The sequence below is a fragment of the Ursus maritimus genome, unplaced genomic scaffold (assembly GCF_017311325.1).
Source record: "Ursus maritimus isolate PB19 unplaced genomic scaffold, ASM1731132v1 scaffold_29, whole genome shotgun sequence".
Taxonomy (NCBI): domain Eukaryota; kingdom Metazoa; phylum Chordata; class Mammalia; order Carnivora; family Ursidae; genus Ursus; species Ursus maritimus.
In genome coordinates, this window is record NW_024425452.1 from 986269 (window position 1) to 997031 (window position 10763).

At 54.6% G+C, this 10763-nt stretch overlaps 1 protein-coding gene across 2 annotated transcripts; it reads right to left on the reverse strand.

Moving 5' to 3' along the window:
* Nucleotides 1-10152, reverse strand: TREML2 (triggering receptor expressed on myeloid cells like 2). Of its 2 annotated transcripts, XM_008691931.2 has the most exons (5): nucleotides 9865-10149; nucleotides 7348-7668; nucleotides 3508-3925; nucleotides 2190-2296; nucleotides 1-1895 (listed from the first exon to the last, which is right to left on the reverse strand). In XM_008691931.2, exons 1-5 carry the CDS (start codon nucleotides 9914-9916, stop codon nucleotides 1801-1803), a joined length of 993 nt encoding a protein of 330 aa, XP_008690153.1. In that variant the 5' UTR covers nucleotides 9917-10149; the 3' UTR covers nucleotides 1-1800. The 2 variants fall into 2 exon arrangements, with proteins under 2 accessions (XP_008690153.1, XP_040499385.1); XM_040643451.1 differs by lacking the exon at nucleotides 1-1895 and having other exon boundaries at nucleotides 3432-3925; nucleotides 9865-10152.
* Nucleotides 10153-10763: the final 611 nt, after the last annotated feature.

Sequence of the window (10763 nt, forward strand, 5' to 3'; positions counted from 1 at the left end):
TGAGGTTCAAGTTACTCCATTTTATCCTGAAAGCAGTCTTGAGAGGTAGGAGTTAGTGCCCCCTTTCACAGAGAGGAAAATGAGACCCAACAGGGTTAGTAGCTCGCACAGGGTTACACAGAGACAGGCGGCCTCACTGGGTCACAGTCCTGAGCCCTCTGCTGCTCTCCCACAGGACATCCTGTTCTCAGACGAGGCAGGGCTGTCGGTGTGCCGTTGTGGATCTCGAATGGAGGGGGGCTCTTAGGGAGCTATTTTCTCCCAGGGAAATTAAGCCCCCTCCTAGTTAGACACCAAGGTTGTGGCCACACCCTCCCAGTAGGGAGGATGGATTTCACTGTGTGTGTGTGTGTGTGTGTGTGTGTGTGTGTGTGTGTGTCCTAGCACCAGGCTTGTCAGTTCCTCAATGGGAGTCTCTCCTCTAGTGCCCTCCCCTGGACATAGGAAAGAGGTGCCTCCTTCCTTCCTGCTGTCCCCCAGGATTGCCTCCTGCCCGTTCCTCTCTCCCCACGTCCATTCTGGAGTGGCCCCCTTGCTACCCATCAAGGCCGAGCTGTGTCATTCTCCTGACTATGATATTTGCTCTCCCCCCTGGGAGCTCCCCGCCCTGGGGCGGAGAGCAGAGATGTCACATCGATCCCTAGGTGCTTATTCCCCTGCTCCACGAAACAAAGCCAGCCCATATTCTCCAGTCTTCACTGTGGAAGAGGCCAAGTCTGAACCAGGAGCCCTTGAAGCAGAGGCCAGACTCCTAGGGCCATTGGGCCCCCCACGAAGCTCCTTGGTTCTGTCCCCCCACCCCTACCCCACCCAGGCATTCCTCCAGGCTGTGCTCTGCTCCAGGCTGTCCTTTCTGGGTCATAAGTAGCTCCTCTCTTCCCAGGGGACGATGAGTCCAGGGGGAAAGGTGGGCAATCTACTTTCTCTGAGCTGTGGCCTCTCCTGCAGTGGACTCTGGAGGGCCCTCAGTCTCCTGTGGAAGCTCAGACCTGGAGCTGGGAACCAGGGGAGGAGCCCTGAGTGCAGCCTCTGCACACCAGTCTGGGGACACGCTGGTCTGAAGCCAAGGGGCTCTGGGGGACCTGGTCACAGCTTTCTCTGGGGGCCGGCCAACGGCAAGCACCAGTGGGAGGGTGGGCTCTGCTGCCTCCCAAGACTTGAGGGACAAGCAGCTGCGGTCAGGGCAGGGCACATCCAGAGGCCCATCAGAGGACACAGGGCCCCGAGGGTGGGGGCTTGGACCACTCTGGGGTCCCCTGCTGCCAACACCACTGTGGACCTCCAGCTCTTAGTTGCGGGTCCTTTCCCGCCAGGGCAGGGCCCTTGAGACACTGGATGCCTCTGGCACTCTTTCTTCCCCAGGCACATGGGGAAGCTTGAGGGGAGCAGAGGGAAGCTGAGGACACAGGGTTCTGGATGGGGAGAAGGCAGCTGTCTACCTGTCTGCTCCCCTCTGCTCCATAGCAAGGGGTCCCAGGACCTGAGCTCTCTGTCTGTGTACAGCACCATCGGGGCTCCCCCGCCACCCAGCTGGGACCCAGGGTTCTGCGGCTCTGAGCGGAATCCCCTCGGTGGCTTCCCCTGGGGTTTTCTGCCCAGTACCCCCAACTCTGGGGGCTGCCCCAGGTTCCCAGCAGCCCAAGGGGACTGAGCAGGTGAAGAGCAGCCTCTGGTTCTGGGGAGGCCTGAGTCCAGCCTTGGGCAAGTTCTCTGCCCCCAGCCTCAGCCCAGACACGTCCCCATCTTCATCTTCCTCTGGCCTCCAAAGGCCCCTCCAGGAGGAGCTCACACACTCCACAGTTAAGTGGTTTCAGACCAAGCAGGCTTCCACGGAGCCTCCAGTCTTCCAAGTGGATCCCTCCAGGGTCTAGCAGGATCATTGCACACCCTGTAGCCTGTGAGGACAAGGACAGAGTTGAAGAGGGGCAGGGCTCCTGCTCTCTCCTCCTCCCATGATCCTGGGCCAGTCTGTCCCCTCTTCCGGTTCTGCCCTCTGCTTCCTGCCTGGTCGGCCCTGGAGGGTCATGCCATGCTGTTCCTGCCTGCCCACCCTCCACCCACCCTCCTCCCTCGCCTGGGTGCCAAGTAGTCCTTGTGGCTGGAGCAGGTGAGGACACACCACCTGGGGACAGAGTGTGTCAAGCCCCAGTACTCTGCCCTCAGGAAGCTGGGAGGGTGACTGTACTCACTTCCCATGTGTTTCTTCTTCCAGAACCCATAAACCAGGATCGACATCACAAGCACCAGCAGGAGGATCAGCAACCCCAGGAGCACGACGCGGTATGAATCCTGGTGCCTGAGGGGACGGGGCAGAGCGGGGAGGAGGTGAGCATCCAGTTACCCCCACCCTGACCCACGACTTCCTGCATGCCACGAGAGAAGCCCGAACCTGCAGAAATCCTCACAGCCCTGGTGGGGGTGATTGCCTCCCTTCCTTGGGGACCCAGCTGTGGCAGGAGGAAGTGAAGAGCTCAGAGGTCAGGGGAAGAAGTCCCAGGTGGAGGGAGGCATCTCTCCCCTTTAGCACCTCCCCTCTGTTGTTCCCCCAAACCTGCTCATCGCTGAAGATGAGGGCTCTAAGAGACCCCCATTTGTGGCAGAAGAGACTGAGAATCTTGCTCTCCCCATATGAGAGCCTCTCCTCATGGCCCTTCCCTCCTTTGTCCTCTGAAGCAGATGCAGTAGGTGCTTGGCCTGTATCCCCTTGCCCATAGACCACTTTGTGTGCACCAGCCCTCAGCACCTCCATCTAAACTGTTTTTCAGCCTGAGGACTTTCTCCTGTTACTACAGCTCTCCTTGCCACCCACGGCAGGCAGCCCCCAACTGATGACCAACACTGGTGTATTGATACCCCAGCTCCCACACCCTTCAGCTGGGCGTCTGATCCTGGGCCCCAGAGCCTCCCCCGGGCTTGAGCTCGGCTACCCACAGTGGTGGCCAGCTTGATTCGGTTCTCTACCAACTGCTTCCCTGTCTCCCTTCCCCATGCTTTTCCATGGATCATTGCACACCCTGTAGCCTGTGAGGACAAGGACAGAGTTGAAGAGGGGCAGGGCTCCTGCTCTCTCCTCCTCCCATGATCCTGGGCCAGTCTGTCCCCTCTTCCGGTTCTGCCCTCTGCTTCCTGCCTGGTCGGCCCTGGAGGGTCATGCCATGCTGTTCCAGCCTAGTCCCAGAGGCTGCTTCTGGGGGACCCCAAATTAAAGCATCCATTTCCCACTTCCTACCCCCAAGCCACATCCTTGTCCTGCCCCTACCTTCTCATCTCCATCCACAGACTTTTATGCTGACCCATCCCCAAACCTCAATTCTCACTGCCGTCCTTTATGTCACATCTCCATCCTGGCATCTGGCCTCCCTCCCACCTCCCATTCAGCAGCAGGCCAGACTGACTTCCTGAACAGGAGAGCTCTGCTGTAACATCTGCACCTTGAGGTCCGTTCAGGCACCAAGAACTCTTGCCGTATCTGGTCAAAAGTCATCCAAGTCCAGGACCCACGGGTACCTGATCGGGGATAACTTGTTGAGGAGAGACCCGCTGGTGTGGCACATTCCCGTGGTGGGCGATCTGGTGTGCAGGTGCCCAGCCCTGGCAGAGATGGCTGCTGGGCCAGCAGAGGAGGCTATGGCATCGCTGGGAGACACAGTCACTGTCTGGGATTCCATGGTCCTCCTGGGCCCCGTGGTAGGAGGGCCAGTGCCGGTGAAGCTGAAGCCTGTCACGGAGGTCAGTCTGATGGACTCTGAGGCAGTGGGGGGCACAAGTCGGGTCAAAGTGAGGAGGCCAGGTGTGAACACTGTCATGCTGGTGGTGAAAGGGGCATCAGGGCCTGAGGTGGGGGCTGGGCCCGATGTGACAACAATTCCACTCTTGAGGATACTGGCCAGCTGTCTAAAAGGAGTGCTTCTTCTGGTCGTGGAGGCTAGGGGCCAGAGAGGGAGGAACGTTAGATTGAGTCAGGGGCTTCGCTGATGGGAGCAGATCCTCATCTCCCCTCCTTGACCCAGGACCCAGGACTTTGCTCTACTGTGTGACCAGATGTGGGTTTGTCAGGGAGAAGAAGTAGGCCCAGTAAAGAAGGAAGTGACTCTCACAGTTTCTTTAGCCCTCCCTGTCAGGCCAACTCCCCTCCCTGTCCCCATCTCTCTAGTGGCTTCCAGACCCTCCTCATTCCTGTGTGCCAAAGAGATTTCTTCACTATGGTGTTGAACAGAGACTTTTCCAGGTGCTCCATAATTGGTAACCAGGGTCCTCAAATAAGGACAAGGAAGCATCGAAGGCCCACATTCCAAAGGATGCCTCCAGGAGCAGGGTCAGATGCTCTTCTTAGGAGCTTACGAAGAGATACCGGCTCCCATCATCCATCCCCTCAGCCTTTTACCTCCTATTTTCTATGAGGCTGGTGTTTGGATGGTGGAAGAGGACAGGGTTGTAGGAAGTGTGAGGTCCCATCTGGGGCAGTGTGGTAGAATCTATCTCCACAGAGAACAAGAGAATTGGAGACAGATGGTGCAGGAGAGAGAGGGCTGGCACAGGCTGCTGCATCCTGTGACTGCATGGCATGAACACACTCCTGAGGACCAAAAGGCCACCATGGAAGGTGCCCGTCTTTCTAGGCAAGACAACTCAGAACAAGCGGCATTGGTGAAAGTGGGGATAGGGGAAGAGGCTGACCTGGAGCCAGACCTCCCACATCATCCTAGTCAGCAGTGGAGGGACCTCAAAGACCCTTCAGAGAACTCAAGTGTAGGTGCCTTGGGAGAGCCAGCATTTAGACACCCATCTTACAGAGGATCGATCACAAAGGGCTGGGTAGAAAAGAGTAACACCCAACAGAGAGAGAACTATGGTGGGCAGTGAAATCACACAACCTCTTCCGTTTCTTCATTCCTGCCTCAGTGCACCAGGGGTTTGGGAGGAGAAGGCAGGACGAGGTCACTGAGAAGAACCCCACCTGCCCCACTCACTCAGCTGTGATGAAGGAGAGGGAGTTAGGCAGCAGCCTATCCTCTTCCCTACTCTGGGTGGCTTGGGCCACAACATGTGGTCTTTAAAAAGGAGTAGAAGAGCATATATTGCTAGAAGATTCGAGTTTCTAATGGGCTGCGGATTTTTTATTTCCTAATAACTGAAAAGGTCTGCAAAGTTGGAATCTCCCCAAATGGTCTTTAAAAGGTAGACCATGGGATTTGACAATGGGGGGTGATGGGGATATGCACTGAGAGAAACAAAACCATTTCATGTTTGTATCCCTGCAAATTAAGACTTCAATACACTTGGTTTCAACTATTCCCTGGGTCTGAAGCAGGACTGGAGAGGGGAATGAGATTTGGGCCCACATCCTAGAAAGAGCAGTTGCCCTTGCTCAGTCACAACAGAAGAGAGGGATGCAGGCGGGTCAGGGGAATGGGGAATGGTGGGCAACTCATGTCATCATCACTGGCTGCTTTTTTCAGGTTCTCTTGATGGTTCTTCACTCTTTCCTATCTTATAAATGTGGGAGGACTTCCGGGGTTGGCCCTTCTCTCTTTTTCTACACTGAAGGGAGAAGTTTTACATCCCCTTGATTTTTTAACAGCTTTTTTGAGATATTATTCACATTCCATATACAATACCCATTTGTAGCACCAAATCCAATGACCTTTAGTATATTCACAGTCAGGCAGCCACCACCACAGTCAATTTTAGAATATATGCATCATCTCCAAAAGAAATCCCCACCCTTTAGCTATTACCCTCTACCTCCCCTTCCTTCCCCCCAGCCTAAGCAACAACTAAACCTCTTTCTGTCTGTGTAGATTTCTCGAATCCCCTAGACTTTAAACTGTCTTCACAGAGGGTCGCCTGGGTGGCTCAGTTGGTTAAGTGTCTGACTATGGCTCAGGTCCTGATCTCAGGGTCGTGGGATGGAGCCCCTGGTCCTTCTGGCTCCCTGCTCAGCGGGGAGTCTGCTTCTCCCTCTCCCTCTGCCCCTACCCTCCCCCACTCATGCTCACTCTCTCTCTCTCTCTCAAATAAATGGACAAAAAAAAAACTTTAAAAAAACAAATAAAACTGAACTATCTTCATAGAGATACTTCCAGGTATATCCCCAGCTCTGACCTCTCACCTGAGCTCCAGGCTGATATATTCACTGCTGCTCCATTTGCCCACCTAGGGTTCTAGGGGGTGTCTTAAACTTAACATGACAAAGTACAGCTCTTGATTTTTCTCCTCCAAACTAGCTCCTCACCAGAGTTACCGTACCCAATAAATGATATTGTCACGCACCTTGCTGATGGAATAGAAAACCTCAGAGTAAATCTTGATTCCTCGCTTTCGTTCACCTCCTAATAACCTCCAAAGGGTACAGGGTGCGCAGGAAGTCTGAACATCACAGATTTTAACCCTTCCACTTCTCTGCACCTCCAGGGCCCACGTCCTACTTTAAGACACGGTCATTCTCAGCCAGAATACTCACCATGGTCTCTCTGCCCATCTCTTATCCTTCCACTATCCATCCTCCACACAGCAGCCATTATAATCTTAAAGACAAGCCACAACACACCCCTGTAAACTATCTGATAGCTTCCTATTGTACTAAGAATAAAACTCAAGCTCCACATCATAGACTTTAGGGCTGCTGTTTGACTTTCCAACCTCATCTCCTGCCATTGTACCCCACACTTAATACGGGGCAGCCACAGAGCCCCGCCTTATACAAGCCCAGCCCTTTCTCACCTCAGGGCCTTTGCACATGCGGTTCTCCCCGCCTGGAATACAAAGCACCCACATTTCAACAGGGCTAGAAATCTCTCCTCACGCAGGGCTCTGCTTGATGTCATCTGCTCAGGGAGGTCCTCTCTGATCTCCGGCGCTACAATAGCTCCCCCCACCACTGAGTTACTTTCCAGTTTGTCGCACGGTTTGATTTTCTTAAGAACATTCCTTGTTATCTACAATTACTGGTCTGATGATGTGCAGTTGCCTGTCATCTCTCTTAGGGTAGGACTGTGTCCAGTCCCTGGCCCAGAATCAGGACTCAATGAATATATATTGAACAGATGATGGAATAAAAACAAAGCACATGGAGCCCAGCCCTAAGTTTGAATCTTGTCTCTGCCACTTGCTAGCTCTGTGACCCTGGACCAAGTCAGATCCACAGAGGGCTTTTTAGATCTCATTTTCTTCATTGGGAAGGTGGGGGACAATAATGCCCATGAAGATGTCAGTAAAAGAACCGTGAAAACCCTGTAGCACAACACTCCCATTGGTGGGTTATTCTTCTCACTACCTCTGCTGCGAGCAGAGTACGGGGCAGGGAGGACACCCCTACCCTCCCAGTGCCCTGGCAGGCCTGCTCACCTGGAGACACTTCCAGCAGGAAGCCCATCAGGGGGTACAGGGTCCCGGAGCTGTTGCGCATGCACCAGTACCGGCCAGAGTCCTGGCGCCTGAGGGTCGCCATGGTGATCTTGACCACCCTGGCCTTGGCGTCGTCCTGCAGCAGGTAGCGCGGCCCTTGCACCCAGCCCCGGGTGAATCCAGGCTCACACCTCTTCCTCCTGATTTTGCACCATACCTTGCCCTCCACGTGGTTTTTGCGGCTCTTGTAGGAGCACTGCACAGACAGAGTCTCCCCTTCAAAGTGCTGCACTTTAGTGTACACGCTCTCGGCTGGGGCACCTGGGGAGACACTGCTGGTGAGCAAGGTCTGGTGAGAGAGGGGAAGGAGGCATCTCGAAGGTCAGGGTGAGGGGAGAGGAGGTGGATACTGCCCTGCTGTCATGCAACTCAGAGTTTCAGGGAGAAACAAAGCCCTACACTGAAAGAACTCCCCCCCACCCCCCGCCATCTGATTAGAGGAGATGCACAGGCCCTGCTAAAAGCAAGCTCCCAGTCTGAGGAGGGAGACACAGGCCACTCCCTCAGGGAGCTTCCAGTCTGTTGGAGTAGACAGTAGCCCTGTCCTCTGGGAGTTCCCAAACTGATGAGGAGACGTGCCCTTGGGGAGTTCTAGGATGAAGATAGAGGGCTAGCCCTCAGGGAACTCCCAGTCTGATGGTGGAGACACCGGCACAGCCCTCAGGGAGCCCCCAGGCTAATGGAGGAAACTCAGCCCTTACACTCAAGGAGCTCCAACTGACACAGCCCCTTTTTTCACAGTATTTTCTAGCCCAATGGAAAGTAATAGCCCCATCTTCAGGGGCTTGTGGGAAAGACCCAAGTCTTGTCCTCAGTGAGAGAGATACACAGACAAAAACAGAAGTCACAAAGGTATGAAATCCCAGAGCACAAACAATTTAGATAGATAAGAAAATCCAAAATTTGAAAAAATTAAGAGTAGTTATTTATTTCACAAATAAGTTCATCATAGTTATCTTTTAAATAGCGAGTTGTTGTAGTTCATTTTAGGTGCTATTTCATTTTAAAACACTCTAGTTGCATAAAACCCAGAGATTAAAAATGCCCAAACATGCTTCTAAATTCCCAATGGAGTGCAAACTGAAGAACAGTACAATTATTCACTCTTCGTCCACAGTCTGTTATAGTCTCCACCTAGAAATAAGATGTGGTCTGTGCATTTCACAATCCATGGCTAGTGGGGAGAGAGTAGAACTAGGGGAATCAGGGGACAGGGAGAGGGACAAAACTGTGATGGGCTCCCTCCACTCCACTGCCCACCGTAAGCTCATCACTTACTCCTCTCACAGCCCCCAGAGCCTGCCGTCAACACACACACACACACACACACACACACACACAAGTTTCTCCCCAGCAGGACAGAGTGAAGAGCACACATTTTGGAGTCTAAATAAATATGGGTTAAAACACTGGTTCCACCATTGACTAACTGTGTAAGTAGACCCCGTAAGTCTCTGTTTCTTATCTGTCTCAGGTCGGCTGTGGGAACTGGGCCCCAGGACAGTGCCTGGAAGGTAGCTGGTGCTCCACGTGCTTCCTTTTCTCAAATGCAGGTTGTTCCAGACTTCTCCAGTGGAGCCCAGAGCTGTGATGGCCAAGGACCCCGCACACGACAGGAGCTGTCTACCTGCTTCCAAGCCAGCTGCACTGGAGCTGAGGCTTGGGGTAAGGTAGCACCCGCTCTGGGCATCCCTTTGTCCCACACAAACCAAACAGAATGACCCAACTCAGTGATTTGGTGGGTGGGAGGTTTGGGGACCCCAGGATTGCTCCGTACAGGAGACACACTTCTGCCCTGGCAGAGGGAGGAGGCTCTCTAGGAGAGGTGCGGGGTGGGGTGCCCTTGGGAAGGGTCTGTGTTAATTTGTGCCCACCTTCCACTCCCTCACAGGCAGTGGTCAGAACTGAACAGGAAAGGGTGACTTGGTGGCCATGGCAGTCAGGGAGGCAGGAGTGGGGGAGGCCCCCTCAGGGAGCATTTAGTAGCTATAGGGGTGAGCGAGGCCTTCAAGGATGGCTTCCCCTCAGGACAGGGGGATGGGGACAGGGGGTAGTGGCACAAGCCACTTAGCCAGTTAAAACACACACGCGTGATGCAACAGTTCTTGTAAGAACCAAGCAGGGCTTTCTCGACAAGGGACAGAGGTTTTTTGTGTAAGGAAATCGAGTGTCCATGGTCAGAGGTCCTGACCAAGCCTGGCAGATGAAGGAGCCCAACCAGAGAGGGTTCAGAGCTTTATCTTAGTTTGTGAGTCCTGTGTTAGCTTTGCTGGGGGCCAGATAGTGGGATGCGACCTTCTTACTGGTTAGGAGCTGCTAGGTCAGCCCCATGTCCTCTCCCTTCTCCTCCAACCCCACAAGGCATGAAATAAGATTATTGGGCAAGGAAAAGTAGAGAGGGAGAGTCTAGAAAAAGGCCATTTCCTCCCACCTAGGACAGCTCCTCTGCCCTCTCACCTGAGACAGGGCCCTGTAGCCACAGCAACAGCAGCAGGAAGGCGGGAGCCATGGCTCCATCCAGCTGGGGACAGTCACAGGCCAGCAGGGGGCCGAGACACCTCGAATCCAGGGTTAGGGGCCCAGGCCAATGCAGGATGTGCCACTTAGGTCTGCCAGGGAAGGACCTGGCCTTCCGAAAGTGCAGTTGCCCATTTAGGGAAGTGAGGAAGTTGTGGGACCCACTGTGATCGGCAGACCGCAGGGCCCACAGAGCCTACGGAGGGCGGTGCTGGCTGCTGTCTACGCCCTCTTCCCCGAAACTTCAGGCACGTGTGGCTGCTCCACCCAGTCTGCCCCCCGCCCCCAGCCCAAGGAGGGCTGTCAGAGTCAGAAGACTTCCCGTCCTCTGGGTCCCCTCCTGGAAACTGGCCGGTGGGGGTGCCTCCTAGCCGGAAGCAGGGGATTGGTGTAGGGGGCTGGGGGTGAGTTTTCTGAACCCTCAGCTACAGACTCCCTGGGATTCCCAGGGCTCAGAGACCCACAGGTAGGGGCTCGGGGCTGGGGCAGGGCACCTCGGATCCTAGGTTTTCGCCAACACACATTCGCAAGGAGGTTCTTTTAGACTCCATTCATTCATTCCCTCAGCCCTCACTGATGCGCACTGATGGGCCCTGTCGTTCCTGCCAATTGCTGGCGGGTCAGAACAGCCCCTCCCGCTCACACTGGCGAAGAACTCCTTCCGCGCTCCCAGGCGATCTTATTTCTGCCGCGGTTCGAGTGACAGGGAAGAGAGATGCAAATTGTTAAGTCTCGGAGCCTAGTTTGGGCTCAGGGTGGGGCTTCTGTGCTGTCACACGTGGGGGCGCGCCCGCGCGTACACACACACACACACACACACACACACACACACACACACA

Coding starts and splice junctions, on each gene's coding strand:
- TREML2 (XM_008691931.2), bottom strand. CDS start 9,916: ATGGCTCCCGCCTTCCTGCTGCTGTTGCTGTGGCTACAGGGCCCTGTC. Junction 3,926..7,347: donor CCTGCTGGAAGTGTCTCCAG/GTGAGCAGGCCT, acceptor TCTGGCCCCTAG/CCTCCACGACCAGAAGAAGC. Junction 1,896..2,189: donor GAAGAAGAAACACATGGGAA/GTGAGTACAGTC, acceptor TTGTCCTCACAG/GCTACAGGGTGTGCAATGAT.